We start from the raw sequence: 17,086 nt of genomic DNA, 5'->3' as shown, positions 1-17,086 counted from the left end.
AAATTACAACTCGCCGTATTTTGCTCTCTCTCAATCTCTATCTCTGGTAGCCGTTATCCCTTTCCATCACGCAACGCACTCCCCAAAGCGATTCGCTTTATTTGTATGAACCCCTTCCCAAATCCTCTCCTTCACGTTCTCTTTACCTTCTCCCCTCGTTTCTCTATAGCTCTTTCCAATGGGTTCCCTGTCGAAAGGCGAGAGCGTATTGGTGACGGGAGGGGCCGGCTTCATCGGCACCCACACCGTGCTCCAGCTCCTTAGGGAGGGATTCCGCGTCTCCATCGTCGACAACCTCGACAACTCCGTCGAGGAGGCCGTCGACCGGGTGAGGGCTCTGGCCGGCCCTGATCTGTCCAAGAACCTCCATTTCCATCTGGTGAGGCTCCTATTCCTTCTAGTGGCTGTCTGTCTTGGGAATTTGGTACAGTTTCAATCTTAATCTTTGGTTGCAGATTGATCTCCGGAACAAGGAGGCCTTGGAGAAGATCTTTTCCCAGACAAGGTGAAATTTTATTGCAATGATGGATCGTTCTTGTGCATCTTTCTTTTTTTTTTTTTTGAAGGGAGTGCATCTTGTTTGTTTGATTGTTTAAATGCATGCTGCATTGACTCATTTGTTTGTTGCATAAGCAATTGATTTGACAAGGGTCGAATACCAATTCAGAATCACCATATGCAGTACCTAAAAAAAGATATATTCTTTTTAGGTGGAGAGCTACTTCAGAAAGCTGCATGAGTTGATCTGTGATGATATACTGTGGTTGTACTTGTGCAAGCGTTTAGGATGATTGGTGTTCATCTGCTAATGTAATAAACTTCTTCATTGAAAAATGGGTAAATGTGGGTTGGTTTCGTTGCCAAATTTGATATTGATAAGGTTTCATGGTCGACTGCAATTGCAGGGATGGTGGAGATCCTCATAAGTAATAACAGCCAGGTTATGTCATCAGTTTTAGATCGAATAACAGATGTTGGATTCATTGTTTGCAAATAGAATTATCACTGAGGTATCAATAACAGGTCATGCACGAAAAGAAGCATTGCTTTAGCCAAAAAGCTTAGGTATGTCTAGACAAATTGATGATGGAACCAAAGGGGAAAGAAGGAGAAGCATAATAGGGGAAACTGCTCAAAGAAAGTAACACCACAAGAAATTTTAATGTGCATATGGAATTGGATGTTTGTGCTCCAATTTTCAGCTTAAAATGTTATAGGTTGTCAACTGTGTATCTTAAGCTTGCTTAGCTCGCCAAGAACAATAAGAATACTTTGTCAGCCAGCAAAAAATGTGAAGACGTGGGAGACCATATTAGTTTATGGAAGAACATGAACAAGTGTATGGTCAGTTACGCTGCTCTCGGAGTTGCCTTTAAATAAGGGGATAATACCAGTAGACAGTAGCAGAGGGCAGATGTCTAGATATTCAGTTACCTAAATATTCGTACTCAGAAATTATTCTTTTCATGGGGATCTAGGTGTTTTGCACATAAACAAATCCTCATGTGAAATATCATGATTAGTATTTTTCATTTTCTTCTTATGAGTTGTACAGAGCATCAGTTATGTATAAATGCAATGGAGTGATATTATATTGTTCTTAAATATTGTTGGTCATATCCTAATCCATACAGCTGACCTCAATTCTAGCCCCATATATTTGCTTATTGGATAACTTTTGACAACGTACTCTTAACCTGACATCACCAATCAGTGCCATATTTCTAGCTGAAGTAGTTATCTGCAAGAGGGTGCCTGCAAATATCTCATGGTCTGATAATTATTTGGTACTTTTCATTTTGTTCTAACATACTACTTGCTATCGTTTGGGTCTGTGCATTAAGATCAAAACTAAACAGCATTTAACAAAATGCCGATCCTATTATGAAATGTAGTCTTATAATTACCATCTTCTCAATGTATATTTTCTGTAGTTTATTTCGTCATTAGCTATTCTTATTTTGAATGGTATTATATTACTCTGGCATCCTTGGCTTTGTTTCTCTTATTGTGATTAACTTATTCTATCAGTGTTATGAGACAGATTTGATGCTGTAATCCATTTTGCTGGATTGAAGGCTGTTGGTGAGAGTGTTGCGAAGCCATTGATGTACTACAACAACAATTTGATAAGCACCATAAACTTATATGAATTGATGGGGAAATATGGTTGTAAAAAGGTAAAGTTATCTTTTTATTTGGCCTTATGTCTTGATTTGCTAGCAGTTTTTGATTCTATTTTCCTAGAAGGACAGAAACATAGAGTTGCCTTTTCTTGATGAAGCTACACTAACAACATTTTTATTTTATATTCCTGTAGGTGATAGAAGTATAGAGTTGCCATTGCATATGGAACTTTATTAACATTTGGCAGAAATCTAGAATGCATGTAATTCCACTTTTCAATCAAGCAATGCTGTCTACTCATTATTGAGAGTATATTTCTAAATTAACTTCCACCATGTAGGGCAATAATCATGTTAGTGGTGACAGTTGGTCAGTAGACACAAAATAATCAAGAAAGAAAAATGAAATGTACCCCAGACTGGCATTTAGAACAAAAATAAAATTATAAGTCAAATAAAAGCCATGACGAGGCTAAAAAGCCAAGTGAACAGGAATTATCAGGATCCCAGTTCATCTGCATCAAGAGAAGAAATTTTAGAATATAGCATTTTTCTATATCTAACCTCTCACCATGAAAACTTTGCACCATATGCCAAACTTCTTGATAATGCCTGATCACTGTTTTGTTCACAAAAGCACTTCTGAGAAAAGCCTTAATTTTGGACACTCTCAGCTAGCCAAAATTCCAAACTTCTCTTTTCTGTCTAATCAAATGGTGGTGGGATTAAAAAGGGACAACTCTCTCACCCTGATCCTGAAATCTTTCGGAAATCTAATTTTAAAGCACTTAGAAACTTAAACCTCACAACTATCTTACAACTCCCAACTTTCTGAAATCATTGTCGAAATGCTAATACAATGCCAGGCAGACTCACAAGTCATCCAAATTATTGGTTAACTTCTTTTAAGGATATTAAAGATGATGATCTAGACATTGATAGGGGGAAAACATTTTATAAACCCGACCTCAAATAGATGAGGAGTACCTGTAGGTTCATTTATAGTAATATTTATGAAGGTTGTGCCGTTTTCTGTTGATGTAGGAACTTCACTACCAGAGACAATAGTATCTCCAATTATAACTACTCTGGTATGCAACACATTTTTTCTCATCACTACCACTCTCTATAAGGTAAAAGTCACGTTGAAATAAAAGATTCGGTTGTTTTTCTTGCTTCTAGACTTTGCTAGGAACTTGGGCAATATTTAATTTGATTTTCCTCTATAGTTCGATTCTTGATAACTTCATTGTAGTTTCACTTACCTTCTGTTCTTTTTCTTGATAATGGTCCAACTATATTTTAGCTTATTGGTTTACTAAAGTAATTATAATGCTTTTCAAGAGATAACGTACTCCAAAACAATGGAGGAAAATAACAACACATGAACCATATTGTCTGTTTGTTGGATGGTAGAAACTATACAAGTGGTGCTGCTTGTACATAAACAAGTTTTTTTCTCTTTATTGAATAATTATTGAGCATTATTATAGTTGCATCTATCTGCTAGTTAAATGCAAATTTTACTTTACTTTGAATATTCTGGTTCTTTTGACTAAGTGGTGCAATATTATTTTGCATGCCATAGATGGTCTTCTCGTCATCTGCTACTGTTTATGGGCAACCTGAAAAAATTCCGTGTGTTGAAGATTTTGAGCTGGAGGCAATGAATCCATATGGTCGGACTAAGGTAAGTGCCAGTTTTTTAGTAGAATTTATGGGATATAGTTCATGTTTTAGATCATTGAAAAGACCAGGACTTCATGTAACACCTGTGCACCGACATCTTTGCCTGTACTATTTAAGCTTCTAACATTGTCGCAACACTTGCCTGTACTATTTAAGCTTCTAATATTGTTGCAACACTTGGCTTATCAGCTTTTTCTTGAAGAGATAGCTCGTGATGTTCACAAGGCTGATCCAGACTGGAGAATCATACTCTTAAGATACTTCAACCCTGTTGGAGCTCATGAGAGTGGTCAAATTGGTGAAGATCCCAAGGGAATTCCAAATAATCTTATGCCTTACATTCAGCAAGTTGCTGTTGGCAGGTTGTGTGAGTTGAATGTCTATGGTCATGATTATCCAACAAAGGATGGTAGTGCAGTAAGCAGCTGTGGCCATATCCATTTATATATAATGCAAATATTCTTTTTTTGGAATGCAGTTGGTTATTAAACTCTTGTATTTAAACTTCTGTTCTTGCTTCTCAATATTATATTTCTAAGAAGTTTGAATTTGCATTTACACCAATTAATCAGTTCAAGTAGTAAGCTGCACCTACGTGACCCTATGAAATATTAAATAAACAGAAAATACGTCCTAGTTGACACTTCACCAGCAACTCTATTTGATTTCGTTACAATGCAAGAACTCTTATCTAAATTATTTTGTTTTGATAATTTAATCTCTCAACTGAAAATGGATGTAAACTAGTGCTTACTGTTACATTGTCATTTTATCTTTTACTACCGAAATCTCATTGTTTTTCTCGTGCTCAATTGGACAGTTCCTTCTCTGGGAAAAAAGAAAAGAAAAAAAAGGAAAATTAAAAGAACATTTCCATAGGTATATTGTATGTTTTTTTGTTAATACCCTCCAGGCCACAACACCAGGGAAAGGTCAATAATGGTATGCCTCCATCATGGCACGTTCGAGAGTAGCTTATGATGTACTGTCACACGTTCTATTTAATGCTTGGCAGGGCCCATGGATAGTTTTCTTATAATGGCACCCAAACTAATGTGACTTAGGGAAAGATTGATGTGGTGTAATTTTAGTTCAGATATTCATCTTCCTGTTGGTTTATCATGATATAGCTGGTTTTGTTTCAAGTCGTGACATGATAAACTTCAACAACTGCTATTTTCTTTGGCATGTGAAGCCAAGAGCTATTATGTCCAAGAAACCACTGAAAACCTGTAGTCAAATAGATACTAATTTTTGATGTATTAAGGCAAATTTTAACTAAATAGACCATTTTTCTTGACATTTAACTAGTTAACAAGAAATGATAGCAGAAAGTTAAAAGTTAAATATGTAAGAGCGGAGCTATTGGCAAATTTTTAGGGTTTGTATCCCTTTCTCAGAAAAGGTAATTTGATTTTCTTTAGTCTGAGAGTACAATTTACAGGTAACTGATTTGAATAGTTAAGTTTAAGTTTCGCATAGCATTTCGTTTCTTCATCTTGTTAAGATGATATACTATTATAGTCTTCTAGCAGGTCAATGGCATCATCATCTCTTGTTATTTTTGTTTTTGCATTGTGGTATATTGTAGTTTATATATTTCCTTTCGACATTTTATGCATGGTAGTTTATTTCTCTCTGCCAGTTTCAAATAGCAAAAGTGGCTTTGGTAGTGGCATTTGTGTGGGGCAATATTTGATACGTAAAAACAATTTAAAACCTTACAAGATAAATTTGATTGATACATGAATTTTTTTTAGTTGTTTGCAGAACCCTATACATTTGAAATTTTCCTCCCTAGAAGTCGTGCAAGTCTGCAGGCACCTTATTGAAATATGTATAGCACAACTGCAATATGGCATGTTTATGTGCCTGTTTGAGTGCCCCATATGTGATTGCAAACAAAGATGTTACTAACCATTCCAACGTAGAAAATACATGTTGTTTAATACATCATTTAAAGTATTAAACCATAATAATCAAGAACCATGCCACTTGGACAAGGGGGCGGGGGTTCCCTTCTAGTTGGCATCGCCCTGAAGGGGTAAGTTTGGTATAGGGCAGCAGGTGAGGATTAGTCCCCCCTAATCTATTTAAAAAAAAAAAAAAACAATATCAAGTCTTGACAAGGGTAAATACTTTCTTTACCTTTCTCTTACTTTTCGTATTATAACGTTTAACCATTATCTTTTTGAGAAACTTGTTTAATTATTATTTGGATATTCAAGCCTGTTTTCGGGAGATCAAAAATTCATGCATTCATCATTCACTTTAAGATATAATTTATGCTTTTGCCATTTAGGTTCGTGATTACATACATGTCATGGACTTGGCTGATGGTCATATAGCGGCACTCCGTAAGCTTTTCTCTACAGAAAACATCGGTATTCTCCTTCTCACATGATTAATTCTGATTCAGCTAATTTCTTTTTTCTTTATGATGAATGAAATAAAAAGTTTTCTATTTTCAGGATGCGTAGCCTACAACTTAGGAACTGGATATGGCACATCTGTTCTCGAAATGGTTGCTGCTTTTGAAAAGGCTTCTGGAAAGGTGAGTTGTACATGGTTGGCTTTACTGCTTCATATTTGAAACACACTCCTCTCATCTCGGTAATTCTTTAGAAAATACCCATCAAGTTATGCCCGAGGAGGCCAGGTGATGCTACAGCTGTCTATGCTTCTACAGAGAAAGCTCAAAAGGAACTTGGCTGGAGGTATATTCTTCACCTGTAGATGAATGGGTTATGGTTTTACAATTTCTTTTTCTGAGACACTTATAAATAAGAACCATTCTGTATAAAAGTTTTTATTTGGTTAATGATTGAAAATTGTCTAATACATACATCTTTGGTTTGTTATTAGAATGTGATTTAACGCAATCATAATAGCTCGAATAACTTTCGTATTCTTGGTCTTTTATTTGTTTGCTTGCGATAATATCAATATTTTTTCAAGGAGTATGTGATTTACTGTTTGCTAAATGGGTGTGATATTTTAATTGCAGAGCAAAATATGGCATAGAGGAGATGTGCAGAGACCAGTGGAACTGGGCAAGCAAGTATCCATATGGTTATCAGCGCCGACCTTAAAAGAATAAAAGGATGGGTGATGTTGGTTGACCTAATAATTTTTTTCTGCAAATTTTGCTATTCCCATTCAAGGGTCCTTGTCTTAGCATGTTCGATGTTCAAATGACATTATCAAATTACAAAAAAAGGATTTATCATAAGCTTGGCAAGAGAACATTACTTTGTCATCAAACCCATGCTGAAGTTCTTTTATTCATGTTGTGTGAACAATTGATTCAATATACAGAAACTCTAGCTCATCATCCTTCATGGAAATCCTACTATATTTCTACTTCTCCAGAGTGGTGGCTGGCTAGTTAAGAGGGGAGCTCCTGCAATTTTATTCTAAAAAAATCTATTTATAGGATGGCTGTCCAGGCTATGAAAGACTATTCTCGCATTATCTGCGGTAGAGCAACGTCCAAGTCCATGTTCATGTGAAACTTTGTGCCTATCCGCTGAGCTAAACATCTGATTGAGGGAAAAAGATAAAGACAACTGCCTCTTCCAGACGAGGGGAAAAAGATAAACATCTGTCTTCGCCCCCAGGGGGGTTTCAAAAGCATTGGCTCTTGGAAGTTCCAAGCAGTCGAGACATTGACTTCACATATAATTTCATCAACGTGGTGTTTTTTCTGTTCTTACCATGCAAAAAAAAAAAGAGAGCACAAGATAGTCATCTTTATAATGAAACACCAGGATGGTGGTTCTGTCGATCGTAATCGAGAATAATGAGTGCATCTTAACAGCATCCACAATTAGCTCTAACACAACTAATTCGGGCAGCAACAGGCCTTAACCGTAATACATTGGTTTAATCTCTTACTATACATACGTGGAGTTTGAGTCCTAAAGATATTAAGCCAAGTGGATCCAAGAGATGGGGATCTGGACGATAAGTATGATGGCAGATCATTACCAAACATTGGTTTGAATCGCATCATCTTTTGCCATTGTAAACGGGAGGCGGGGGCTCTTCCCGGGATACCAGCCCTCACTTCAATTCTGAGCCATATCCTTTCAAGTTTGGGACAATGTTGATGATGGAGTTTGGGTTGTATCTTTGGCGTTGAAGAATGATTGGCCAGGTATATACCATTACTGTTCTAAAGATGGAGAATATCATATTGAAAGGGCACTCAAAAATGATTGTTTCCTTGGATAGAAAGGAATTTATTCATCCACTAATGATGGATATTTGAAGACCTATATCGAGTATCACGCCATATGTAATTCAGTATGCTTTTAGATAGGCTAACTGGTCAGCTGATGGCAAATGCGACCGGATGTATTTATACATGGGCTTTGTAGGGTGGTCGGATTCACAAAAAAAAAAAAAAAAAAAAAAAAATCTTTCACAATGTGTGCAGGTGGATCATATCCCGAACAACTCTCAAAGCAAATTGAAATGATCCGCCTGCACAAATCTCGAACACGATCCAATGGTGGTTCGCGCGAAGGAAGGTGAACCTTTTTTTTTTTTTCGCGCTAAAGAAGGTGAACCCTACGGTGTTTTTCACCTTGGAACCCCCACCCCCGTGTTTCCTTAAGGTCAACTTTGATGGGTCTGTTCTGGATGGTGGTTTGAGGGGAGGCGCGGGTTTTGTTATTCGGGATCCGTCTGCTAGAGTCGTGGCTGCTGGTGGCAGTCAGTTATTTGATACTTCGGTTCCATGTGCGGAGCTGAGTGCAGCCTGGGCGGGCGTTCGCTATGCCCGATGCGTCCTACGGGCTAGGTCTATCATCCTGGAGGGCGACTCAGCCACCGTTATTAGTTGGATCCAGAGGGGTCCGAGGGGTGGCGGGTGTGACCATCCCCTGCTCCGGGACATCTGGGCCATGGCGAGGGATGGATGGGCCTTTCAGGCCACGCATATTTACCGTGAAGGTAACGGTGCTGTGGATTGGGTAGCTGCGTTTGTAGCTTGTCACTCCGGAGACACCTTATGGCTTGGTGATGGGGAGTTGCCCTTGGCACTCCGAGGTATTTTATTTTTCGACTTTATTGGGTCTATCCGCTCTCGCCGGGTATGATCGACCCGCACTAGCGCAAAAAAAAAAAAAAAAAAAAAAAAAAAAAAAAAAAAAAAAAAAAAAAAAAAAAAAAAAAAGTGAACCTTTCTCTTTTTTTTCGCGCGATAGGTATGGGCCCATGCTGTACACCGTACAGAGGACCTGCATTATACGGGGGCGGATGCATCCCAGCGGCCGTGGGTGCAAATCGGACGGTAACCGCGAAGAACTTCCGGAAAAATTCCCGGGGCTTTAGCCGTGGTTTGGATATCGGTTGACGCCGGGCGGTGTGTTTTTTCTTTCTAATAAAAAAAGGAGAGAGAAATTTATGATGCTCCCAAGTTTGACTCTACGGACGAATCCGATATCTCGAACGGCGAAGAAACCCTCTCCGTCCGTGTCCGTGCGATGGCGGAGGAGCAGCAGAAATCTTCGTACGTCGCCAACACCGAGCGCTTCTTCCGCCGGCTCGGCCTCTTCCAAGAATCCTTCCCCGAAGCCTGCGAGAAGAAAGACTTCTACTCCGATCTCATCCGCAGCCTCCTGAAGGTCGACCGCATCGAGAGCGGCCGCATCACCTGCTCCCTCTCCGTCAACTCCGCCGTCACCGTATTATTCCTTTTCTTCCCCTCTCCCCCTTACCGTCTCCTCCTTTTCTTTTTCCCGCGATCAATTACGTCTGAGAATTTTTTTTCCTCTTTCCTTCTTTCCAATTTCTGCGAGTTTAGAATACGTACAACACGCTGCACGGGGGCGTGGTGGCGGCGGTGGCGGAGGCGGTGGCGCTGGCATGCGTGAGGACGGTCGCCGGCGATAAGGAGTTCTTCCTCGGGGAGTTTAGCACGTCTTATCTCTCCGCTGCAAGATTGGATGTAAGGAAATTTCCCCCAGTAAATGCTTCACTGCAAAATCTGGTTTCAAGAATTAGATACTATATTTTGTTACTTTGATGGTTAGATGTGGACTGAGTGATACCTGCCATTTGAGCTTTGTTACCCGCTAGCATCCGAAGATTTTAGTAGTAATAGTTGCGAGGGAAAACCTATGCTGGATCGCCCTAAGAACTTTACCCTTTTGTTCAAAGGAAGATATGGGGATTCATTTCTTGCTAGATTTGCTTGTTTTGGCAATTATGGATTTACTGATTGGTTAATTATGGGAAATGAGATCGGAACTTCTTGAATAGCTTGAGGAGGTTCTTTTCGTCACTGTAAACCTAGTAGAAATTTTGTTGATTGTGGTTCTGATAATGGTCATGCTAAACAGAAGCAATTGATTCTAGGGTTGTTTTCATATGGATTCTTTGTGGGTGAGGTTTATGGAGGTTCTACCAATGTTTCTTGAGGATTGACAGGAGTGGATCTTCGCTCCTTTTTTGAAAGTATTGCATGGAAAATTTGTCTTCTGCTTTTAAATATGACTGATTGGAGATATGTATTATAGAATTGTCACATCTTTCATATGCATGCTAGATCTTTTCCATGTCCAATATGTGGATTCTAAGGTGACGTTAGGAACAGGTATATTTATAATATTTGATCCTATTTCTATGTGACAGAAATACCCTATTTTCAAATAAATAAGCCTGCCCTGTTCCCTTTTAGACTTTCTTGGTACCTAGAATTGCTAATGTCTCTTCTATTTCCAAAATTATGTGTTTATTCACTGACTCTCCTTAAGTTATTCAACTGTAGTGGGTACCATTAGATGTTGAATGGAATATCTGAAAAGCTTGATAGCAAGAAATGCCCCTCTCAATCCTAGTACCTTTTTGCATATGTTCCTCAGTGTAAAAAACTTATAAGAGTCACTAGCGGATTCTATTTGTGTGCAACATCTGGGCCAAGGATTGCATGATCTTGATGATGACGATAGTAAAAAAACTAAGAAGGAACCCCCTTATTCAATTGAGACATAAATAGGCAACAGCAGGTGCGATTTGATTTTTTTTTTTAAAGAAATAATCATAGGAAACCTCTAAATGATGGATACCATTAGGCTTTGGAGCATCATTTGCTTAGTTTTGCCATTCTGTGTCACATAGCATCTCCATGGTCAGGGGTCTTGAAAAATTAGAGCTATTCAATCACAATCCTGTAAAAAGATGTTCAACATCAAATTGGGTAAGATCTGGAATTCTGAAGCACTATAAAACTGAGCATTAATGGATTACACTAGAGGTTTGCAGCATCATATTGATATTGCCATCAACAAGCCTAATATGGCTAATTGAGCTTATATTGTGACTAGGGAAGTTCAAATTTTCTATCACTATTTATGGTTTGATATTTCTGTATGAGCATGTCCAAAGATTCATGTCATAACATATATGGCTTTCTTTATTAACCATTATGTACCATCTTTTTATTTCTTGGTCTTGAATATCTTCTATGGGCTTGCAAGCCTTATATTTTGTGTCACAAAGGTTTCAATTTTTTTGACCAATTTTAGTGATTGGAAACTCTTTAAGATCTATTTGGCTAATTTGGAGAAATTACCTATATTTTATAAATCCATAGGAAGCCAACTTGCGGGATGCCGATACATCCCATAGGTACTAAAATCTGCAGTTACTTATCCTAGGCATTGTTTGGATAAAGAAAGGGTAGAAATGGTCTGTTAAGGAGGGTGTTCTGTTTATTGTTCTTCCTATTTTCTTTCTTAATTTCAAATCAGTTTGGTTGAGATAAGGACTTCTCGTGGAAGCAGTATCATATTGGATAAGAGACACAATAGAAAGCATAATAAACATGGCTAGAGAGAGTTATAAGTTGGGAGGCAATGCAGACTTTATTTTAGCCATCAAAGGTGAAGCAAGGTAGTGCAATAAGAGGAGAATTCGAAGACACAATTGGTATGGCCTACAAGCTTGGCATAGAAGAAGAGATGAAAAGTGGATCGTACATAGAGGTTCTTGTCAGTGGGATCAAATGGTTGATGAATGTTGGAAGAGGCCATGGGATTGGAAGACTATATGGATGCTAAAGGTCAGAAGAGGTAGGGTCTTCACACCAAGCTAGCTGATATCTGATAGTTTGGCACGGTAGCCATGCTTTAGCAGAATGGCATGGAAGAGATGAAGTGGATCAATTGTAGAGATTCTTGTTAGTGGGGTCAAAAACGAGTAAGGAGGTCATGGTGGATGAATGTTGGAAGAGGCCATGGGTTTGGAAGACCATTTGGATGCTAAAGGTCAGAAGAGGTAGGATCTTCACACTGTGCTAGCTGAGATCTTAGATTTTGGCAGGGTATGCTGCAGAGAATTGAACTGAAGACATTGTGGACTCTTGCCATGTGTTTCTTGTTCATCCTTGCTGCATGATGGTATTGGCAAGTGATGGCACCAAGCTCCTGCTTTTCCCATGCTATATTATTATAACATAAATTATGAGAGGTCTAGGTTTGTTTTAATCTAAATGACTTTGGTCAAATGGTCACTAATGCATGTTAGACGTGCCTACTCGCAGGAAGAAGTGGAAGTTGATGGATGTATGCTGAGGCAGGGGAGAAGTGTGGTGGTAACTTCTGTGGAGTTCAAGAGAAAGAAAACTGGAAAGCTGTATTACGCTTCTCGTGCCACCTTTTACGTAATGCCCGTTGCAAGTCTATGAATTCACTTGTTGGTGATATTTATGTCGAGTATAAATATGCAGCTGTAAAACTGCAATGGAGCAGATGCATTATTTTCTTGGATATGAATTCTGCCTTTGCCATTTCTCATGTCATGATTGTTGCTGAGCATATAAAGCTGATGACAACAAATGTCTTGAACTGCTTTTTTATGCAACATCTTATCTTTAAACCTAACTAAAATGTCCTCCATGGATCATTGCTTGCCTACATTCTATAGCGCACATTCTTATGGTTAACAATGGCAGTTGATGTCTCCAGTCTAGCATAAAGCTTTGCCTTACCATATTACCAATTTCTTTGTTACCTCTGTGTATCTTTTTTTTTTATTATTTCATTATTGCTAGGGTATCTTGACTCCTAAATATGGCCTTAAGCCCTCATGGCTAACACTTACCACAAGAAGTTTATCAGTTGTTGTTGAAAGAAATATTTGCATACTGGGTTGTGACATACCAGGATAGATATAACTTGAAATATAAACGAATAGATAAATACATAATACGTTAGTCGGCGGTCACCAGTTTTATTTGGTTACAACATCGGATGTAAATACTGCCTGGGGATCTCCCTCTCCCTTTCAATGAAAATATGTGCATACAAATATAGACAAATATGAACAATTCGTTTTCCCAGTCATTAATTTTAGTGTCAATCATATGTTGATTAACCTCAACTTGAATTTTGAGTATAGAAGATTAGGGAAGTTTTTAGCACGTCTTCCATATTTGTATGGAGGGTAATGGGATAGCATAATCTGGTTTCTTTTATCCAAGATTAGGGAAGTTTTACTCAAGATAGCTGTCCTTGGCGATTAACTTGCATTATGTATGTAATTTTTTTAACCATTCGGAGATATGACTTGGACCCAACGCTGCTCTACTAACATGAATCTTAGGATCTCAAATTGGATTCTAGAACAGAATCAATTATACGCGAGGCGAGGATTTGCCATAAATGTGTTGCCTCGGGATACAGTTATGAAGCCTCGCTATACTCCATCCTCTGGACATAATTCACATAAACCAAGAAATCCAGGGAAGTTTTTTCCCGTCTGATGGAGTAGGTCCAAGTTTTGAATCATGGAGTATATATGTAAATATTCAGGGCTGAAAACGGGGAAAATGAAGTTATGGCAAGATCCTGGATAAGGAGGCACCTACCTGAAATATGGCCCTATAGAAAAGCCGAACCCAGATTCGTTCTTGTTTCTTGGGTGCCTCCACCCCTTGGCCATCTCAAGATAAACTTTAACGATAGCATATCGATGGATGGAATATTCGGAGGTGTGGGATTTGTGATCAGAGACTACTTTGGTAGGCTGGTTGCAGCCAGGGGGTCGCCGTACGCCAGGACTTACTGTAGTTGGGGCAGAGCTGCGAGTAGCTTGGGAGGGTATATCCTATGCGAGGCGAGCACTTAGTGCCGAGCGGGTGTACTTCGAGGGGGACTCATCGGTGGTGATCGATTGGATCCTGGGTGCGGACAGGTATGGAGATGGTCACCCTTTTATTCGTGAGACTCGTAAGCTGGTTATGGAATTAGAGGAATTTCAGGTGACACATGTATTTCGGGAAGCGAACAGGGCAGCAGATTGGGTCGCCTTCTATGTTGCGCGGCATTCCAAAAAGATCTTTTGGACATCCACAGTAGATTTACTGTTTTTATTGTACTTTTTACTTTTTTATGACTTGGCAGGGTGTACTCATGTTAGAGCTATATAAATTATCGTTTTTATTAAAATAATAATAATGAGAGAGAGAGAGAGAGAGAGAGAGAGAGAGAGAGAGAGAGAGAGAGAGAGAGAGAGAGAAAAAGAAGCAAGTATCATAATGTATTAGCTAAAGGTGACCAAAATTAGCTCATGTAACTTGGCTTGTACGAGCTCAAAGGCAAAAGCCCGAAGATCTAGAAGGCAGAGGTATTAATACCAAGTAGTCGCGGTAGTGTTTTTTCCATTGGCAGCATGTCAAATTAGTGTCTTTCCGTGAGTCCTTCACTTTAGATAAATCTCTCTCTATCCTGACAATCTCCTAAATAAATTTTGGAAAGAAATGAGTTGACTAATTTGTAAGGAAAATTACATTCTGCCGTCTTATAAAACCTTTCTAGCAGGTTTATTAATTTTTAACCAGGGAGGAGGAAGTATTAATGCAACGGAAATCCGACAACTTTGACTCTTTTTGATTAGACTAATTCACTTGCTTAACTAAAGGTACTTGGACAACTTGTAATTAATGCCTCTTTTTTTTTGGTTACATAATTAATGTCTTTCAGTGGTCATAAACCGATCAAATCCTACGTTCTTTGGTGCGAGGAAGTTCTAGAAAACCTCCACGTAGCCCAAGATTACTTATTAGATTTATTTATAGAAAAGAATAATAAATGCTCCGACAAAAAGTGCTATTAAAAAAAATATAATTGATACGCGAATGAAAATTAATAGATACCTTCTTTATATCTGCTTGCCAAATTCCAAAACCATGCAAATTAATTTTTTAGCAACACGGCAGCTTTACATATAATTTTGGAAATATATGAATTATGTGCAGAGGCAAATGTAGTTTATTGCCTCCACACAAGGTGGTTCCTCCAAGAAAGAGGGGAGGGAGGGAATGATTTTTTTGACTCTAGTAAATACTGTATAAATATTTTAAGTGAATAGATTGAGCTTAGTTTCTTTTCACGAGTTCTTGGGGAGGAAACCTGTCATTTTTTTGATAATTTCATAAATAACTACCTGGAAGCAATAAACCAAGCTGCACCAAAATTTACATTTGCCTCTCCATATATGAAACCTTTCAAGCTGGTGTCTATTTCTTTTCCATCAAGAAAAGAAAATTTCATCATTGTCCTGGAGTAATACAACCATGCAAACAGCAAACATCAACCCAAGAGAAAAATCTTTAGAACCCAATGCCCCGGTCGCTTTCTCACTGAATCAATCTCTCTAGAGCAGAAGAAATTATTAGTAAGAGGTTTCTTGGGAAATGAATTACCAATCCGTATTTTATCACGGGTCCCATCATTGATACTTGTACTGTGTTTAGTACTGTTCGTGCATGATGCTTTCAATGGAAAAGTTGGACATCCCATGTGCACCTCTTCTCTGACATCTCTCATCTTTTTAGCGAACTAATCGGCAAACTTAATGACGATCCTCACGAGGTTGTGGTAAGCCTTGAATAAATGATGCTTGCTTTGTTTATACTAAATTTCTTTACTTCATGTGGCACAAAGGTAGATATGAGAAGAAGGTGTGATATCTAATTTCCTTTGTAGGTTGTCCTTAGCGCCACCATCCAGCGGGAATAACAAGCTTCCCCTCTACAAATAAAGTATTTGACTGCTCAAAATAGCACACAAAATGTATTGGCTCGGGCTGGGTTCGAATTCTCTATGGTATACAATTATCTACTACTATCTACTATATCATCTACTTCAATGATAAGTGACTTTTATTTTTTTCTTATAAATAAATCTAAATATTTTTTAGCGTCAGAAATATATATCATATCGATATAAAAAAGCTGCCAACTTTCAAAATGAATGATATAGTCGTCCACACCACATAGCAACATCCCTAAAAATTGGTGCGGTGATTCTTTTGTTTTGTGTGCACGAATACTTGCTCACTAATAACGTACCATGCATTGTCTAAGATTTAATGCTAGAAACAACCGTATACGTGCATACTTGCTATGGGGAAGGATGTGCGAATCTTGACACCTGTGGGCGCTAGTATATGTGTTCAATTGGAGTAGTAGAGGTATAGTATAAAACTTATTTCATGGGATGAAAAATTATAATATTTGATCGGAAAAAAAATAGGTTTGAAGGGATTTCATGTCATGAGTTCCTTTTCTAGAACAAGTAGAGTGGATAGATGTGAATAAAAATGTCTCTTAGGTATTGAAAAAAATAACTAGTATAAAAATTTTATCTTATCAAAACATGAACAACCAGCATAATCACCACCCCACCCCACCCACCTACCTTCCTAATCACTGCCGATTAAGAGCTACGTACCCCAACAATAATTTTTCTTAAAGTTTTTAGTTAGTACGAAAATATTGTTCCAATTTTGCAAAAACATATCTTCGTATGCACGTATATTTTCATGACAACATGCCGTTATCCTACTTACTACATTCTTACACTACTCACCCTCCCTCTCTCCTAGGCTCCTCCTCTATCCCCCACCCCCTCAACTCCCCCATCTTGGGCTTGATTTTTTTCTTGGCTCCAAAATTCCCTTGTTCCAATTATTGTAAAATGGCAAAGCGTGGAGGATAATCATTATCATGTGCTACAAAAATGAATATGTCTTCCTCTCCAAATAATATTTAACAATACAGAGCACCACTGATATAAACATATTTGAGGGGAATGGCAGAAAAAATTCATACCATGGGATGAGGGGATATCACCTAAGGCGTGACAAACCAATTCGAGGCTGCTAGAATGATGTTTGGTAGAATAAGTCGGAGAAATTAAAAAAAAAAATCCTAGTTATTCTGCGACCAAACCAATCCAAACTTGCAGAGATGGAATTGT

The 17,086-nt window shown here is 38.3% G+C and overlaps 2 protein-coding genes across 2 annotated transcripts; both read left to right on the top strand.

The window, feature by feature from the left end:
• LOC103714167 (bifunctional UDP-glucose 4-epimerase and UDP-xylose 4-epimerase 1) lies at window positions 1-7,162 on the top strand. Its single transcript, XM_008801334.5, has 9 exons — window positions 1-379; window positions 456-505; window positions 2,045-2,180; window positions 3,715-3,816; window positions 4,005-4,232; window positions 6,118-6,199; window positions 6,287-6,369; window positions 6,441-6,532; window positions 6,823-7,162. The coding sequence occupies exons 1-9, from the start codon at window positions 179-181 to the stop codon at window positions 6,905-6,907; spliced, it is 1,059 nt and encodes a 352-aa protein (XP_008799556.1). The 5' UTR covers window positions 1-178; the 3' UTR covers window positions 6,908-7,162.
• A 2,024-nt stretch (window positions 7,163-9,186) lies between these two features.
• Window positions 9,187-12,686, top strand: LOC103714166 (uncharacterized). The gene is made up of 3 exons (XM_008801333.3): window positions 9,187-9,508; window positions 9,628-9,771; window positions 12,367-12,686. The coding sequence occupies exons 1-3, from the start codon at window positions 9,308-9,310 to the stop codon at window positions 12,508-12,510; spliced, it is 489 nt and encodes a 162-aa protein (XP_008799555.1). The 5' UTR covers window positions 9,187-9,307; the 3' UTR covers window positions 12,511-12,686.
• The last annotated feature ends 4,400 nt before the right edge of the window (window positions 12,687-17,086 follow it).

The sequence above is a fragment of the Phoenix dactylifera genome, chromosome 3, assembly GCF_051530095.1.
Source record: "Phoenix dactylifera cultivar Ajwa chromosome 3, Ajwa_hap1_PhDact_Kaust_v1.1, whole genome shotgun sequence".
NCBI lineage: Eukaryota > Viridiplantae > Streptophyta > Magnoliopsida > Arecales > Arecaceae > Phoenix > Phoenix dactylifera.
This window is presented reverse-complemented; position numbering and strand designations above follow the sequence as displayed.